At 51.0% G+C, this 18,940-nt stretch overlaps 1 protein-coding gene across 2 annotated transcripts; it reads left to right on the top strand.

The window, feature by feature from the left end:
- The first annotated feature begins 494 nt into the window (after positions 1–494).
- Positions 495–18,562, top strand: RNF122 (ring finger protein 122). 2 transcript variants are annotated; one of them, XM_052661401.1, is made up of 6 exons: positions 495–875; positions 9,149–9,305; positions 15,048–15,093; positions 15,339–15,380; positions 16,930–17,009; positions 17,483–18,562. In XM_052661401.1, the coding sequence occupies exons 1-6, from the start codon at positions 851–853 to the stop codon at positions 17,595–17,597; spliced, it is 465 nt and encodes a 154-aa protein (XP_052517361.1). In that variant the 5' UTR covers positions 495–850; the 3' UTR covers positions 17,598–18,562. The 2 variants fall into 2 exon arrangements, with proteins under 2 accessions (XP_052517361.1, XP_052517360.1); XM_052661400.1 differs by having other exon boundaries at positions 16,927–17,009.
- Positions 18,563–18,940: the final 378 nt, after the last annotated feature.

Below are 18,940 nucleotides of genomic sequence, written 5' to 3'. Positions count from 1 at the left end.
GGGATATGGTATGATATTTGTCTTTCCCACTTCACTTGGTAGGACAATCTCGAGCTGCAATGCTCCCTCTTTCGGAGCGAGCAAAGAAACGTGAGAGCCCGCCACCTAAGACCGCGTCCTTGCCCTCTGGACAGAAATGGGACCACTCCCTCGAACTGGCTTTCTCAAAGAGCCAGAGAAATGCTAAACAGTAACCGATCTGGAGGACGAAAACAAGGTGGCTCTAATTGTTCACCTTCCTCCAGGTCCCGAGCGGAGGAGGCTGGCTCGGGGCTGCTCGGGCCAGCGCGCCGCCCGATCCTCTCTGGACTGAAGGTGAAGGGGAGGCGCCCAAGCCTCAGAGATGCTCTCCACACTCGGATGGGGCGGGTCTGCAAGCGATGCCAGGGGCCGGAGGAAGGCTCCCATTGGCTGAGGGCCGGTGACGGGAGGGGGACGGGGCAGTATAAGGGAGGGGGTGTGCGTGCACCGTGTCAGTTTCGGAGTCCCTGGCGTCTCACCTCCGTGCGGCGGCGTCCAGGGCGCGCCTCTGCCTAGGGCTATTTCCTCTCCTCTGCCCACCCGGCGCCCCGCAGCAGCCCCCAGCCCCCGGGCCCTTCCTGTCTTCCCTCCGCGGTCCTTAAAGCCGGGAGACTTTTCTGTCTCTTTTCTCTTCTTTCCCCTTTGTGGCTCCAAAAACCCATCGCGGCGAAGCTCCCGGCTCCGGAGGGAGTTCCACTTGCAGGGGAAGGGCGGCCGCCCGCGCAGCGCACCGGCCCCTCCGGCGACCCCACCGGCCGGCGCGCCCACCCCGCCTTCCCGCCCCGCACCTGCCTTCGTTCGCCCGAGGAAGCCAGCCGAGAGTTCATTGATGCACCCATTCCAGTGGTGTAACGGTGAGTACCGGGCTTTGGAGGGGTGGGGGGAGCGGGGGCGCAAGGGACGTGGGGCTGGCTGGAGACGAGGATTGGAGGGGGCGCCAGGTTTCAGATCGGAGGGCTCCTTCTCCCTCTCGAGCCAAGTTTTTACTGCAGTGGGACCGACGAGGAGGCGTCCTGGCGCTCAACTCGGCTCTGCACAGCGCGGAATTTGAAAGGGGGGGAGGTGTGGAATCCAGGTTTCCCTGGAGGGCCGAGAGGGATCTCTCCGGCGGGCGGGGGTCGTGGGAGCCGAGGGGTTCCCGGCCTCTATGTGGCGGCTTCGCACTCATACCCGCCTCCCTCCTCGCCTTTGTGAGCTCAAACTCTTGCTCTTTGTTGTGGTCGTCGGCGGAGAATTAAATCCGCGCTCGGGCTCGGATCTCCTAGAGGGAGCTCAAGTTCCTGGTCTGAAACTTTGCAGGCTATTTTAAATATGTATACAGTGCAGCGTGCAGGACCCGGCGTGGGGGCGGCTTCCCTTGCGCCTTTGTTAGCTTCGCACCGGCTGCTCGGGGGCTTTGTGCCCGGGGATGACGCCGGATTAATGAGCGTGCCTTTATTGGATTGATAAAGCCGTGTAGATCTTCTGGCGCCCGGCTACCCTTGAATGCAAGGCTTGCCTGGGGATCTGTGCTCACTGGCCCCAAGGCCAGACCACGGTACAAGCTCCTGTGCCTCGGTGGTGTCCGCGCCTCCAGACCCAGTCTCCCCTCCCTCCCCAGCCTGGTTGATGCTAAATGCACCTCACATTTAGGCTTTTTAGCAGTTTCCGTGACTACAGGTTGGGCTTAGGGCTGATTCCTTGTCCAGGCTACCTGAAGAGACGCCCTTCTAAGCGGGTCAGTTCAAAACTTTGGCTGCTAATACCCTCCAGTGATCCTGGGATCTTGACTGCCTTGTTCTAAAGCTTGGAGAGTTTCTGAAGAAAGGGGGGAAGGGCGGGCAGGGGCCAGGGGCAGGGAGAAAGAAGCAGCTGGCCTTATCTCTGAGTAGGGTAGGCTAGCTAGTTAGTGGGGTTGGGGGTGGGGGGGCGGAAGAAATCCATTCTTGAGAGCAGACTTCTTGCCAGATCTTGCATTAATTATTTCAAGAGGCTTTTGTTTTAAGGCAGGGTTTGGGCAGCCTGTGTATGAGGGGCTCCCATCCCCCTCTTCCTCTAGCTGGTAGGATCTAATTTCCTGAAAATGAACCTAGCTGTGTGTGTGATCTGAGGCATAGCTGGAGTGGGGGCGGGGGTGGGGGCGGGGGAGGACAGTGAACCCCCGCATCTGGGAAAGATTCCCGTTGGCTGGGAAAGAGAAGCATTTCCCAGATCCCCTGGTCGTTCTTGGCCAGCCCTTCTCTTGACGTCACTCCCGCTCCCAGCCCGCGAGCTGGGGGATGAGACATTCTGATGTCAAGGCTTTCATAGGTCGGGGGAAACAATGGAACAGACTTCAGGAGAAGAACCAAGGTAGCTAGCTGTCAGTGAACAGTAGCCCTGTTTCTGGGCCGCCCCCTTTCATAGATTTTTAGACCAGCAGGGCACTTGCTGCTTCATCTTTCCACTTTTTTAAACATGTATTTATTTTTTGTTGATTTATAGTTGACTTGGGCTTCCCAGGTGACTCAGCTGTAAAGAATCACCCTGCCAATGCAGGAGACATGTGTGTGATCCCTAGATCAAAAAGATTCCCCTGGAGAAGGAAATGGCAACCCACTCCAGTATTCTTGCCTGGAGAGTTCCATGGATAAAGGAGCCTGGCGGGCTACAGTCCATGGGGTCGCAAAAGAGTTGGAGACGGCTCAGCAACTAAACAACAACACAGTTGACTTACTATGTTGTGTTTCTTTTTCCTTCTTAAAGTGATGGAGAAAGGACTGTTCTCTGACTCCAGGGAAGAAGCAATCCCTCCCCAAACACCTTTGTGATAAATAATTCTTTCCTTATAAGTTTAGAGAAAAAGCTACACCACTGTCAGCTTTTAACCCAGTGTGTTTTTGTCTACTTCTTTGATCAGAATGCAAGCAAATGGGCCATCTCCTCTTAGCCATGAAGCTCTTCTCACCCACACCTCTTTATCATAGAAAGTCCCAACTCGCTGACTCAGTCCTGGAAAGTGAAAGTGAAGTCACTCAGTCATGTCTCACTCTTTGCGACCCTATGGACTGTAGCCTATCAAGCTCCTCCATCCATAGGATTCTCCAGGCAAGAATACTGGAGTGGGTTGCCATTTCCTTCTCCAGGGGATCTTCCTGACCCAGGGATCAAACCCGGGTTTCCCACATTGGAGGCAGACGCTTTAACCTCTGAGCCACCAGGGAAGCCCATGACTCAATCCTGGAGCCCCAGAAAGCCTCTTGGCAGGATCAGATGATCAATAAACTGATACACTGCTGAGGCCAGAGTGCCTTCAGAGTGCATACATGCAAACCCTCTGCGTTATCTATGGTTATTGCCATGCAAGGGAACCAAATGAGGTTCTCTGGGACCCTATGGATGCCAGCATACAGCTGAGGAAAGGTACATGGTGGAATTTCCCTGGTGATCCAGTGGTCAACAGTTTGACTTCCAATGCAGCAGATGTGAGTTCAGTCCCTGTCAAGGAACTGAGATCCCACTTGCCTCCTACCGAAAAAACCGAAACATAAAAGCAACACTGTAACAAATTTCAGTAAAGACTCTTAAATAAAAAAGGTCCATGGAGAGTCAAAGCAGATGGAGGATTAGACTCTTACAGCATCAGCTGTTGATGAGACAGGGCTGGGGGAGATGTGCCTGGTGGGGAAGAAGCCTCTTTGGGATGGAGGACAGAGTTACCTGGAAGACAATGCCAAACACCGTTTTCCAGAGTAGACAGAAAGTTGTTCCTGCCTGGCCAGTCCACCATGGTGCCTTCACGGAAAAATCAATCTCCTTTGGCCCACAGAGATCAAATATTTGAGCGGAGGGTGAAGAGGTGGTGAAAACTTTCTAACCCATGCCGGAGGCTAAGAAGCAGGGGTTTAGCAAAGTTTAGTAGCTAATTAATTTTTTCCCCAACTTGAACCCAAAAGTCTCTCTGGACAAGAACTACTTTTACTTTTTGTTTCCCCACAATGTCTGCTGCTGCTGCTAAGTCGCTTCAGTCGTATCTGACTCTATGCGACCCCGTAGACAGCAGCCCACCAGGCTCCTCCGTCCCTGGGATTCTCCAGGCTAGAATACTGAAGTGGGTTGCCATTTCCTTCTCCAATGCATGAAAGTGAAAGTGAAGTCATTCAGTCGTGTCCGACTCCTAGGGACCCCATGGACTGCAGCCTACCAGGTTCCTCCGTCCATGGGATTTTCCAGGCAAGAGTACTGGAGTGGATTGCCATTGCCTTCTCCTCTACAATGTCTAGATCAGTGTATAAGTCAAGTCAGCAAGCAGTACTTGTTGGTTGACTGGTCACCCGTCAGCTGAGGGCAGTTTCTGGGCAATTTTCCCAAACTTCAGTTTCCTTACTTTGAAGTAGGAGCTTTTGCCAAGAGGACTAGGTCGCCTTGAGAAAAATCAGGAATTACTTATCTGTTAACCAGTTACTGAAAAAAAGCCAAACGTGAGGGTAAGTGAAGTTGCTCAGTCATGTCCTACTCTTTGCAACCCCATGGACTGTAGCCTATCAGGCTCCTCCATCCATGGGATTCTCCAGGCAAGAATGCTGGAGTGGGTTGCCATTTCAGTCAAAGTACGAAAGTTTGCTATCCTCAGACCTAGGAGTGCTCAGGTGGGTTAGAACTCTCTGTCTCTGATCTCAGAATTCTATGTTGGTGTTCCATCCCTCGGTCGTGTCCGACTCTTTGCGACCCCATGGACTGCAGCATGCCAGGCTTCCCTGTCCATCACTATCTCCCTGAGTTTGCTCAGATTCTTGTCTGTTAAGTCGATGATGCCATCCAACCATCTCATCAGTCACACATCTACTATATACCACACTTTCCACAATGGAAATCTTTGTGTCTGTCTTCTTCCCTAGACTGTAATATCATCTAGACTTTCCTTTTTTCTTCAGTGTCTGTCATGGTACTTGTCGTGTAACCAGTGTGTAATGCATGTTTGAGTTAAATGAAGCTGATTCTAGGAGCCGTAGGGTAACCTAAGACAGTCAACTGAGAGTGCTGGAGCCAGAACATGGGATTCAGGCTGTGAGCGCTATAGAATTCCAGCTGGGGTCTGGCGGCTGGGGGAGGGTGGAGGGTGGGGGGTGTGGGGGAGGGTGGGTGGTGAATATCACAAAGACCAGCCTTGGGGGACTTTGGGAAGGGAGAGAGAGTTTCAGGCAGAGAAAGCTGCATGAGCAAAAGTTTGGAGGCAGGTGAAGACCGGGTTGGGCAAGAAATAGAGAGGAGACTCGCTCACCTTGGGTGATGCTGGGGGATACTAAGTTGGGGAGGGAGAGAGAGGACCCAGCGCATTCTTGTTTGGGAGGACTAGAAGCCTGAGTTTGGTAGATCATAGTAGAAAAACGGAGTGGGAGGATATGCCAGACATGTGGGCTAAATTAGAGGAGGGGCTAGACATCAATTAATAGGGACTTGGAGTAGAACTGGGCTCCAAGTGTGTTTGGAATAGAGACTTGGCAGCAGAGTTGGCATACAGTCTGAAAGAGGTTTGGAGAGGGCTTGTTATATTGGTCACTAGATTGATCTCGGGGATGAAGAGGGTGGAGATGTGTGAGGTCAGAGATGACTACGGTCTTTCAAGTCTTTTGCGGAGTTGGGGTCGCAGCCCTAATTATGGTATAGCGTTCCAAAGTATATCAATGGCTCCTAACCACAATGTCAGGAAAGCACAGGAACCCGTATTGAAGGCCTGAGTCCTCCTCCCCACTCTCCCCACCCACCCACCCCTCCACGGCTTGTGAGATCTTCATCCCCACCTCCCCACTCCCCTCACCCCTACCAGGGACTGAACCTGTGCCCTCAGCAGTGAAAGTGCAGAGTGCTAACCACTCAACTGCCAGGGAAGTCCCCATAGGTCTTTGAAGCCAGGCCTTCTTAGCTGTTTGACTATTCGTGTTATTTAATGATTGAGTCTTTTTTTTCAAACCCTGTGGAGAGGGCGGGGAGAGTACATTTCATGGTGATGGTATTACGAAGGTTCAGTTGGTAGCATGAGATGTGTTTGGCTGGTAGCGTGCGTAAGGGCTTCCCAAGTGGCTCATCGGTAAAGAATCCGCCTGCCAATGCAGGAAACTCGAGACCTTCGATCCCTGAGTTGGGAAGATCCCTGGAGAGGGAAATGGCAACCCAGCATTCTTGCCTGGAGAATCCCATAGACAGAGGAGCCTGGCATGCTGCAATCCGTAGAGTTGCACAGTTGGAAACAACTGAGTGAATGAATACACACACACACACACACACACACACACACACACAAACGTATGGTGAAGTTTAGCCTTCCTGTCCCAACACTTTCTGAAATTCAAGACTCTGAGGCTTACCTTTCAGATCACTGATATTTGCCTGCTAGCAAGAAAAACCGCTCACCTGATTTATGGTTAATTCCTTTTTCTTTTTCCCACTTATAACCATAATAGACAATGTTCTAACCCTCAGGACCAATGGTCCCATGAAGTAGTACAATTGATTTTTCCAGCCCCTTGACAGACAACATCTTTCATTCCTCCTCTTTCCTTGTCTTCTCTGCCACCAGCTTCATATTGAACTTCCCTCTTACCAGCTGTAACTTGGCTTCCACCATTCCAAATGCTTTGGAGAGATGTGACCCAAGAAAGGAAAATCTTGTCTTTATAGCAGATGTTCTTTGTTTTTCTTCAGCCAGAACCTAATCACATGCCTTTGCTGGTGGTGTTGTCATTTAGTCTCTGTGACCCCATGGACTGTAGCCCACCAGGCTCCTCTGTCCACGGAATTTCCCAGGCAAGGATACTGGAGTGGGTTGCCATTTCCCTCTCTTCTCCAGGGGATCTTCCCTACCCAAGGATCGAACCCCCATCTCCTTCTTTGACAAGCGGATTCTTAGCGCTGAGCCACCAGGGAAGCCCAATCACATACCTACCCCAACACCAAACCCTGGCAAAAGCGAGGTGATTGTCACCTTCAGATCAATCAAGATTTGCTTCTGAGTCACATGAATGAAGCTTCTAGAGGCCACCTGTGCTTCCCACACTGAAGGGACCTTGTTAAAACGGATTCTGATTCGCTTTGATGGCGGCTGGCCTGAGATTCTGTGTTCTGCAAGCTCTGGGGACGCCACTGCCATTAGCAGACCGCATGGTGAGGCTTTGAGTAGAAAAGGGGAGGGTGGCCAGGAAAAGTGAGCAGTGGCTCCCCCTCCCCCACCCCCGCCACATTCTGGAACGCGGGCCCAGACTCAGAGTGAACAATTTCTATTCTGGTCTGGGTGCAGCCTGGCTTCTGGAGCAGGTGGCTTAATAATGACAAATGACCTTTGCAACTTCGCTTTGCAATTTACAAAGCATATTTCTTACACCATAGTCTTGGGTTGCCTCTGCACTTTGCTTGTTTTCCTGTGACAAAGGGGAGCTTTTCAGCAAGGTAATTTCTCAAAGGTCGCGTAGCTAGGGAGCGGTGGGATTGGAGCCCAGATGGATGTTTCCTCACCTGAGGCTCTTAGTCTTGCTAGTGCACCCTAGGGGCTTCTACCAGACGGAAGTGAGTTTTCCATTTCCACCCATTGCCCGATTCCTTGATCCCCTAGAAGGAGGTGCAGGTTGAAGTATCATGTGTAGGATCCTATTTCCTAGATTGATTAAATCATTTACCCAAGATCATGTCACTAGTGTTAGGACGAGGTTGTAAATGTAAGTCCCTGGAATGTTAATTGGTGCACCCAGTGTGGAAAACAGTGTAGAGGTTCCTTAAAAAACTCAAAGTAGAACTGCCACTTAATCTCACAGTCCCACTTCTGGGTATTTACCCCCCAAAAAACATGCATTCAAAAAGATAGTTGCACCCCAGCGTTCATAGCAGCACTACTGACAGTAGCCAGGACATGGAAGCAGCCTGAATGTTCACCAACACATGAATGGATAAAGATGTGGTTCACACACACATACACACACACATATATACACACATACACAGAGACATACACATACACACACAGAGACACACAGAGAGACATACATACATACGTAGAGACATGCACACACACGCACACAGAGATACACACATGCACACATACACACACAGAGAGACATACACACAGAGACATACACACATATACACACATATATACATACATACACATACATAGAGACATGCACACAGAGAGATACACACATGCACACACATACACACTGAGAGATACACACATACACATACAATACACACACACATACACATATGCACACATACACACACAGAGAGAGACACAGAGACATACACACATACATACACACACATGCACATACACATACATAGAGACATACACACGCACACACATACATGCACACACAGAGAGATACACACATACACACACATACACACATACACATACAGAGAGACACACAGAGACATACACACACATACACATACATAGAGACATACACACATACACACACATACATACACACACATACTAACAGGATATTGGGTTGATCCAAAAGTTCATTTGGGTTTTTCCATACAATGTTTCAGGAAATACCCAAACGAACTCTGGCCAATCCAATATAATCATGGAAAACTACTCAGCCATAAAAAGAGAAGAATGAAATAATGCTCTTTGCAGCAACCTAGATGGACCTAGAGATTATCATACTAAGTGCAGTGAGAAAGACAGATACCATACAGTATCACTTATATGTGGAGTCTAAAATATGACACAGCTTGTTTACAAAACAGAAACAGGCACACAGACATAGAAACATAGAAAACAAGCTTATAGTTCCCAAAGGAGGAAAGGAATGAGGGAGGGGTAAATTACGAGTTTGGGATTAACAGATACCAACTACTGTGTATAAAATAAATAGCAAGGACCTACTGCAAAGCACAGGGAACTGTATTCAATATTCTATAATAAGCCATCATGGAAAAGAATATGAACAAGAATACATATACGTATATGGATATCTGAATCACTTTGCTGAACATCCGCAGGGAACACAACATTGTAAATCAATTATGCTTCAGTTAGAAAAAAGTAAGTCCCTGAGTCAGAGGCTTGCCATTTCTCGCTGCATCCTTGCTCACGCAGAGTGGCATCAGCCTCAGTAGTAAATTTCCCACTATTGTAACACTTGCCCTCTCCTGTTCTCTGCAGGGTGTTTCTGTGGCCTGGGACTGGTGAGCACCAACAAGTCCTGCTCAATGCCCCCCATCAGTTTCCAAGACCTTCCCCTCAACATCTACATGGTCATCTTCGGCACGGGCATCTTCGTCTTCATGCTGAGCCTCATCTTCTGCTGCTATTTTATCAGGTGGGTGGCTCACTGTCTGACCTGGGGTCTCGGGGAGGGGGAGGTCCAGGGGGTGGCGGCCATAGGTAGGGTGACCCAAACGAGCCTCCTGTTGCAGAGTCACCAGCCTCCAGCCGGGGCTCCTTGCTTTGAGGACAAGACTTAGCCTGCTGTTAGCTGGGCCCCTGAGGCCTGCTGTTTCCATTTCCATCAGCCTATCAAGTTGTCCAGCACATACAAGGTCAGCATGGATCAGCCTGCATGCCGCCGGCTGGCCAGTCCCTCTCACGTTGCCTAAAACGACTAAGTAGTATCATGAGTGAATCCTCGCCGTCTCTCTCCACCCACTCACACCCTCTGGGTGGTCAGGGCTAAGGGGGTATCATTCCACCAGTGGCATGACCCTCTGCCCTCCTGGGAAATCCTGTTATCATCCTTCCAGATGCTCATATTAGCAAGCTGGTGTCTACAGAGCTGCCTGTTTGTACTGCCTCTTATGTTTGAAGGAATAAAAACTGAAAACCATCACTTCTTATCGCATAGGGGTCCGGGGAAGGATTGGAGCTTAGCAGGGCGAGCCAAGCTCCAGGAACTGTTTTCTTTGCTTCTAGACAAGGGAATTGGTGGCTATCTTCTATCAAAAATGTAGGGCATGCCTGGTATTCAGGGTGGAAAATACAGTAGTGTTTCTGAACTAGGGCACCCTATGGGTATTAACAATTCCTCATTGTATGGGTCTGTCCTGTGAACTGGGGAACATTGCGCACCCCTGACCAGTAGAATGTCATGGTTCCTTGAGCCATTGTGATAAAACCAAGCCACACGCCCACACACAGACACACACACAAGCATATGATTACCCAATGCCTGGGTAGACGGACATCAGCTGGGGTGTCTAGTATCTGATCAGATCATCTAAACAGACTAAATTAAGATGAAGGCCAAAGGAGTTTGCATTCCCCACGGAGATATCCTGGTGGGTTTGAGTGGCTCGCCTGGCGGGAGGCTAGAGGGTTAGCAGACGCTTGTTCAGATTCCTCAGGCCAAGGAGCCCCTTCCTAAGAAGGGGAAGTGCCCTGGGGCCCTGCTCTCCTTTGCTTCTCATCCACTGCCTCAGCCCTCCTTTTTTTCTCCAGACTTTAAAAAGTCCCTGGGACTGGAATTTTCCACTTACAAGGCTTTTTGCAGAGAAGGTAGTGGTTTATTTTCCCCTCTTGTACCACTGAGTCTGAAATTTGCATCTCATTAGTAAAGTGAGGGTGTGGGTAGATTTCCGGTATCTCAACACCCCCTTGCACACCCGCCCGCCCCTTTCCCCCAGCTGAAGTTTTCTTCCTCAAACTTTTCGTCTTCCTGAGCAACAACCACCTCGCTCTCTGCATATGAAGCAATATATGCAGCTCCCCGGAGACGGAAGATGGAGGCATACCCAAGATTTATGTGCGATGCTGGCAGGAGGCTGTAAAACCAGGCTGTGTCTGGCCCCTAGACACACACACACACACGCATGCATGTACATCCCTGCCAGGTTGCAGAGGTGGTCAAGAGAGGAAATTCTACAAAATCACTCTGAGCCAGTAGGTGGGAGACCCAGCTTCATTTCCCAGTTCTGCCACTAATAGGTGTGATCTTGGGGTTTAAGCTCCTCTTTGCCCAGGACTTCCTGGTGTGCCAGGCACCGTGCTGACCACCTTGTGAAATGTTCATCTTCCTTAGTCCTCAGAACTGCCCTCCAGTTTCAGTATTAGTCTGCTTCGTAAATGAGGAAACTTGTGCTCAGGCGGTTAAAGAGCTGCCTGAAGTCCTGTATCCGGAAAGATGGTGAGATGGGCTTGTCTGATGATGGTTAGCGAGGGTCTTTCGGATTCCAGATGTTGGCCTTCCCAGATTCTTATTCCTTGAACGGGATCATCTGGGGCTCCAGTGGCCACCCGCTTGCAGCCAGACACCGTGGTGCTGCAGAAGAATGGGCTGGGAGCTCTGGGTACGGAGGGTTTATTTATTTATTTTTGCTTGGCTGGAGTTGGTGACCACATGACACCAGAAGCTTTCCCCCTGCTGCGGGGCTGCTTGGCGCCACCTGTTTTCCTTCTGCAGTCATCTGCCCCTTCGCCACCCCGCCCTCTGTCCTACAGCCCAAAGCCGGTGTGACCCTGGCGTCTCATAGTTCCCCAGCCTTGCTGGTATGTGGCAGCCTGGGAGCGCCTATATATAGAAAGACACACAAGCACAGAAGCCACTTCCTCTGCCTGCGTCTCGGTTTCCTCCTCAGCCAAAATAGGCCTGTGACCCCCCGCTCCCGACCTGCTGAGCTCATCGGCCCAACTCCCCCTCGCTCCATCTTCCCTGACCCCCCCCCCCCCCCCCCCCCGCCGCCCGACCCACCAGGAGCTGATCTCTGCCCTACACAGGATGGAAGGGGCCCCGTGAAGTACAAATCGGGCAGGAAAGAAATGACTCTTTGCAGGACTTGCCCGCATTGTTTGTTGCAAAAGGGGAAAAGCCAGGAAGCGCCCACTGGCAGTGGCTTGAAATGGGCTCATTGAATTCAGGGTATTTTTAGCTGCTTCGCTCACCCCAGCAGCTGAGAAGGCCACCTGTCCCTAGTTGTTGGTGCTCTCTCCCTGCTGGGATGGCCCAAGATCTCTGCTTTTTTGCTCTCGTTTTCCTTGCAACCCTTCTGGCCCCGTTTCATCCCAACCTCTACCTTCCTGATATGGAAATCTACAGGCAGAGTGAATCTAGAGCATGACTCTGAAGCCTTCAGTGTTCCAATTGATGGTCCCTGACTCTCAGAGTCAGCTTCTGGAGAATCCTTGGGTAAGACCATTAAATGGAGCCAGACAGACAGAAGGGCCCCCCAGGCATCTTTCGACAGAGCGAGCAGAAAGGCACTGTGCTTACTGCGTAAGTACTGCATAAGGGTAGCCATGCTGCAGGCGAAGTAGGCGAGGCTCCGGAGATGTGACATCCCCTCTTTCTGAGCCAAGAAGCCGGCAGGCTCTTCGCCACTTCCTTATTCACTCTGCACATACCAGCTAAAAGAGCAGCAGTCTCTCCCTCAGAAGGCAGCTCTGGGCAGCCTGACAAGAGCACGCTTCTTCTTCCCCAGATGAACCCAGTGTCAGGCAGGTGGCCCTTGATCTTTTAAGTGCACCCTTCGTTTTGAGTGCATCCCTCCCCGCCCCTCTCATTTAGAAGTGGGGACGCAGATGCAGATGTGTACAGGAACGTGTGCAGGCAGGGGTGGAACAGTGGGAGCTCTGGTTAGACCCTCAGCCCGTCCCTCCAAGGACCAGAAACCCCCCTGCCCATGAGGGCGGAGGTTAGGGTCAGGGGCCAGGCAGCGGCGGTGCTGCCTTGCCCTCAGCCCTGAGGCAGAGGAACACTGGCCTCACCTGTCCCCTGACCTCCTGTTAGGAGCCGTGGAGGTGGAGGCTGCCGGATCTTATCTGCCCCCAGCCTGTGCACCAGGCTTTCTGCATCCTCCTTTGCTCTGGTTCCAGCATCTCTGCATTGCTCTTGGAGCATCTTACCTTGTACCCTCCCTTCAATTAAGGCTAGTGATCGAAGAGTCTCTTCCTCTAAATCAGACCAGCATTTTTTTTTTTTCATAAAATGCCAGCTATTACAGGCTTTGCGAGTCATATGATATCTATCTGAACCACCCAGCCCTTCTGTACAGAAGCAGTCATAAAGTATAAGTGTGGCTGTGCTCCAGTAAAATTTTATGGCAAGCACTGAAAGTTGATTTTCATATAATTTCCACATGGCATGAAATATTCTTTCAATTCCTGCTTTCAACCATTTATGAGTAAGCACAGTTCTGTAACCAACAAGGCCAGCACACAGAACTCTGCTCAGTGTAACGTGGCAGCCTGGATGGGAGGGGAGTTTGGGGGAGAATGGGTCCGTGGATATATATGGCTGAGTCCCTTCGCAGTCCACCTGAAGCTGTCACAACATTTGTTAATCTGCTATACCCCATGACAAACTAAAAAGTTTAGTTTTTTTAAAAAAAAGAAAAAGTACAGAACTTCCCTGGTGGCTCAGTGGTAAAGAACCTACCTGCCAGTGGAGAAGACATGGGTTTGGTCCCTGAGCCGGGAAGTTCCCACGTGCCGCGGAGCAGCTAAGCCCGTGCACCGCAACTACTGAGTCTGTGCTCTAGAGCCCGAAAGCCGCAACTACTGAATCCACGTGCTACAGTTGCTGAAGCCCACGCACCCCAGAGCCCATGCTCCACAACAGAACCCTGAGCATCCAAGCAAAGAGTAGCCCCCGCTTTCCCGCAACTAGATAAAAGCCCTCAGCAGCAACAGAGCACAGCCAAAAATTTAAAATAAATAAAAGTGTATATATAGGAAAGAACACTTCTTCACTTCTGGGCCTTATGAAACAAATGGTTAGCTGGCTTTGACCCTCAGGAAACCATGATTGGCCCACGTGGTCTTAACCTGGTGGTTCTCTGATGTCTTCTTCCAATAACACAAATCTTTGGTAGAAATGATTCCTGGGAGAGAAAACTCTATCTGGTCCCCAGGTACAGGAGACCATAGAGCTCCCTGCACAGTGCAGAAGGTTTCTCTCACTGAAAATAAAACAGCAAAAAAAAAAAAAAAGTTATCAGTGCATCATCTTGGTCTCGGCCATTGGCACAGTAAGCCGTTCAGAAAGTTGGTGGCTTGTTGATTGAAAGGGTGTTTCCCAAAACCCCATCCTATGCCCAGGAGCAGGGAGTGTGCCCCCTGAATGTGAGGCTGGCCACAGTTTGTGGTAAAGAGCTCAGGCTGTGTCATCAGGTCGAATTTGGTGAGAATCCAGGCTCTGCTGCCAGGCAGCTCTGAAGTTTGAGCAAGTTACTTAGCTTCTTCGGACTCTGTGTTCTTTGTCTGCCAAGAAGCACGTCTCTCCCTCTGGAAGCTGTTTGAAATCGATGAGCACGGATATGGATCTATATTGCTAGATATCAGATACGGATCTATATCTGTAGAGATCGACGCCTAGCAAATCCCCCATCACAGTTATGCTCCTGCTATTAGTAACGGCATGTTCTGGCCATTGTGTTCTGGCCATTGAGAGTCCGGCTGTATGCAGGCCACCAGCTTGAAACAAAAAGAGGAAAACAAAGAAGGGATTGCCTGTGTTGCCCTGGTGCTGTGAAGGGGGAAGCGTGTGCTCTGCCTCCAGAATACTTGTGTTCTCCTGGTGGAAAATTCCCCAGGCTCAACAGATGTTTTCCTGCTGCCCAGGCTTGGTGGAAATAGCCCTCTTAAGAGTGTCTACCTTCTGGGACTTCCCTGGAAGTTGAGTGGTTAGGGCTCCTCGCTTTCGCTGCTGAAGGGGGCAGGTTCGTCCCTGGTCAGGAACTAAGATCCCACAAACCACGTGGTATGACCAAAAAACAAAAACAAAACTAACTTTTGCACACTCAGCAAGCAGATGGTTGATCTGTCTAGTTGGGGAGCCCAAAGGAGGTGACCTGCCAGGAAGGTGAATGAACTTTTAGGGTGTTCTGTCAGAACCCCCACCCCCAGTTGAGGGTAGGTGACAGTGAGTTTTGAGGCAGTTGAACCTAAAAGTCTGAGTCCTTACCCCACGCTGGTGACCTGCAAAGACTTCTATGCATATTCTGTGTCTACGGGACGCATCTCCCCACCCCCAGAAGGAAGTCCCAAGCCACCGGCCTGTCTCCTGCTCTGAATGGCTGTTTGTGCAAAGACATAATGACTTCTTCTCTTCCCTCTTTCTTGCTCCCCCCAGCAAACTCCGGAACCAGGCACAGAGCGAACGATATGGATATAAAGAGGTAAATAAAGTCCTCATTTTGTCCTGAGACCTCTCCCCACTCCACCACTACTAGCCCAGATAGAGATGGCCGGGGGAGGTGGAGGGAACAGGGAGGGGGCAAGATGAAGCTGGCCTGTTCTCCCCTCGTGCCTAGGGAGAGCAAGGGTCTCCCTAGGTGGAGCTGGGGGCTCCCTTCCTCAGCTGATACCACCTGGCCCCATGTTTGGTTTCTTCTGACCCCAGGACTCCCCTCTTTTTTCCCAGGTGGTGCTTAAAGGAGATGCCAAGAAGTTGCAGTTATACGGGGTGAGTACCCTGGGATAGCACACTGGGTGCCCATCGGGTAAGGCAAACCTTCTCCAGGTCTGAAGACCTTTTTAGGAACCTTCTTAGTCCCTGCCTTCCAGTCTCCTTGGGCCAAACTGAAGACACATCCCAGGAGGTGATCAATATGAAGAAACTGTTATGTCTGGGACTGGCGCAGGCAGAAAACAAAGGGGGTCACCAAAGGGTTTGGGTACATGGTGACCTGTGACCCCAGGAGTCCTGCTAGACGTGATCTTAACAGGGAGGGCAGTCTGACCACCCTGGGCCAGACTTCTCTAACTTTCCCAGCTCAGTGCCCCCATCTGGGTCCGAAAGGGGTCCCCTTCGTGTGTGCTCTGTCCTGGCGACTGTGGGTCTGACATGCGGGTCCAGCCCTCTATTTCTCCCCTCTTCCCCTCCATTCCCCTGCACCCCATCACACCCACTTTCTGGGGCCCCTCAACTCCCAACTCTTTTAGGACTAGACCGTTTCTTCTTCCTTTCCCACCTGCGTCTTTGGGGTCACCTAACTCATGTCCCAAGACTTCTGTCCATAACCACAGGCACTTGTGCAGAGAGCATGTGTGTGGTTGTCTGTGTGTGGGAAGAATCACAGGTCCCATCACGCACAAGGCTAGCCTGGATATGGCCTCATTTCATCTGTCTCTTTGGGGTCCACAGTCATGATGTCCCCAAGTTCTGATGTTTCTTAAGCTCTCCTCCAGAAGAGGAAATTCAGCTGGGATTGAGGGGCTAATATACTAGGATCAAGGCTGGCTGTAAAGAATGGAAACCATACACCAGACCCCCCTCCTTACCTCTAGTTATGGATAAGTGCCCCCTGGTCGAAAGTCCTCGGCTAGAAAGACTATTAAAAAAAGGATGAAATAATGCTATTCACAGTAACGTGGGTGGACCTAGAGATTGTCATGCTAAGTGAAGTCAGACAGAGAGATAAATACCATGTGATAACACTTACATGTGGAATGTAAAATATGGCACAAATGAACTTATCTGCGAAAGAAAAACAGACTCACAGACACAGAGGACAGATTTGTTGTTGCCAAGGGAAAGAGGGGTAGAGAGGGGTGGATTGAGAGTTTGGGATTAGCAGATGCAAACGGTTATATGTCGGATGGATAAACAACGAAGTTGTATTATATAGCACCGGGAACTATATTCAGTATGCTAAAATAAACCATAATGGAAAAGAATATGAAAAATAACATGAGTCACTCTGCTGCACAACAGAAATTAACACATTAATAACAATTAAATGCTTTTTATCTGTATACTCTGGCTTGGGAGCCACTAGCCACACTGTGGTTGTTGAGCACTTAAAATGTGGCTGCTGTGACCGAGGAACTAACCATTTAATTTCATCTACTTGGGTCAGTTTAAACCTGAAGCAGTCCGCCGTGGATTGTGGATGCCACACGTGTCAGGGTTAGCCCTCTCTTGGGTACAGATGGGGTGATGTGACTGAGGATTCGGGGGGGGGGAGGCTCCTCCCCATCTCCTCTCACACGGCTCTCTCTTCCCACAGCAGACCTGTGCCGTCTGTCTGGAAGACTTCAAGGGCAAGGACGAGCTAGGTGTGCTCCCGTGCCAACACGCCTTTCACCGCAAGTAAGTGTCCAGGTGCCCTGGAGCAAAGAAAGCAGGGAGCATCTTCTACAGGGGGAATTCCCAGGCGATACAGTGGTAAAGAAACTGCCTGCCAAGAAGGAGACTTGGGTTCGATCCCTGGGTCAGGAAGATCCCCTGGAGAAGGACATGGCAACCCACTCCAGTTTTCTTGCCTGGAGAATCCCATGGTTGGAGGACCCTGGTGGGTTACAGTCCATGGGGTTGCAGAGTCGGTCATGACTTGGAGACGGAACAATAACAACAGTCTTCTAGAGGCTGAAGTCCCTGCCCTTCCCACACACCCCTTGCTGATGCCCTGCATCCTGTCTGCACACCAGGCAAGCCGGAAGGGTTAGACCAGGGCAGGGATGGAGAGGTTCTTGTCTTGAGAAGCGGCGGGGCTCTATGAAGGGGCAGCCGGAGCACGCTGGTATCTTCTTCTTAGGGAGTAACAGGTCGGCTTTTGCCCGCAGGTGTCTGGTGAAGTGGCTGGAGGTGCGCTGTGTCTGCCCCATGTGTAACAAGCCCATCGCTGGCCCCTCCGAGGCCTCCCAGAGCATCGGGATCCTATTGGATGAGCTGGTGTGAGCGCTGCCTCCGTACCAGGCTTGAAGGAGACCTCTAGCTTCGTGGGTGCCTGGTCCTTCCTCACATCCACGGTGAACAAGACTGACGGGTAGTGAGGGTCCCGGTCACCTGCAGGGGAGGGGATGCCGGGCTGGTCTTCCACCGTCAGGGTGAGACCAGACTCACCCACTTCTGCCTCCCGAAGCCTTCCTCCCTGTTAGCCCGTGCCGATGGCCTTGCCTTGCCGGGACCGGACTCTGCCTGCATTGTCCCTGCTCTGGGAACAGAAATCCACTCCTGTTTGGCCAAGAACTTGGAACTCACCCTGCCTTGAGGGTTTCCCCAAGGAGGATGAGCTGCCCTGACCTCGAAGAAGGGGTGCGATGAGCTGTGCCCCGCCTGTGACCCTCCCACCTCCTTGCCACAGCTTCCCGAGGAAGGTTAGAAGGCAAGGGGGGAAAGACGGAGGAACCAGGTGCCTCCAGTAGAAGCCAAGGAGGCTCTGTAGGAAATCGGGAAGTGCGTGGACGTGCAGAAGAGTCAATGTTTACACGGGACCTGCAGAAACAAAGGCTGGCTGGCCTGCCTGCCGACTACAGCAGGGGTGGGGGGGTGCTAGGGGGCAGCCCCAGCCCTCTCTTAGCATCTGAGGTGCTTAATCCATTCACTGTTCCTCGGTTGATCTCAGAGCTTCCTATTCCATGTTGGGGTTTGAGCACCCCTCCCCACCCCTCCCAGAGGAAGGGCTTTTTCTACACCCAGGTGGATTCCCCAAGGGTTTTTTTTTTTTTTTTTTCTTTTCTAAAGGAGCAAAAAAGGGCCTGGGGATGAGGGGCTGTCTGAAGGTTAAGGTTGCGATGGACACCCACTTTTCCTTTGTAAATAGTATTTTTATACTTCATCCTCACCATCTCAGGCTTTATACATGGAATCCCCCAAATGGAAGGACTGGGGGCTTTCTCTGTTCCTCCCCCCAAGTGGGTGAGGGTGGGAAAAAGGTATGTATTTAAAGAAAATTAAATTTAATAACAAGTTTCTCTAACCTCCTGCCTGTGGTTGTGGCTTGTGTCTGTTGGCCCTTTGCTTCCAACAGAGGAAACAGAATCCTCCAGCAGCGCCTTCCCGCTTCCCCTGTGCTCAGAGCAGATGCACACACAGAGGTTCCTAATCCTTGCCAAGGAGAATTGGTATTAGGTTAGTATCTGTCTGGGCTTCCCAGGTGGCTCTGTGGTAAAGAATCTGCCTGCCAATGCAGGAGAGATCCCTAGGGCAGGAAGATCCCCTGCAGGAGGAAATGGCATCCCACTCCAGTATTCTTGCCTGGGAAACCCCATGGACAGAGGAGCCTGGCGGCCTACAGGCCA

This window comes from Budorcas taxicolor, chromosome 24 (genome assembly GCF_023091745.1).
Source record: "Budorcas taxicolor isolate Tak-1 chromosome 24, Takin1.1, whole genome shotgun sequence".
Lineage (NCBI taxonomy): Eukaryota > Metazoa > Chordata > Mammalia > Artiodactyla > Bovidae > Budorcas > Budorcas taxicolor.
The sequence above is the reverse complement of the archived record's forward strand: the minus strand, read 5'-3'. Positions and strand labels throughout refer to the sequence as shown.

Bases quoted from the DNA above. Each gene is read 5' to 3' on its own strand.
- RNF122 (XM_052661400.1), top strand. From the start codon at position 851: ATGCACCCATTCCAGTGGTGTAACG. The intron at 9,306-15,047 runs GTGGGTGGCTCA...TGCTCCCCCCAG, and splicing joins TTCTGCTGCTATTTTATCAG to CAAACTCCGGAACCAGGCAC. The intron at 17,010-17,482 runs GTAAGTGTCCAG...TTTTGCCCGCAG, and splicing joins CAACACGCCTTTCACCGCAA to GTGTCTGGTGAAGTGGCTGG.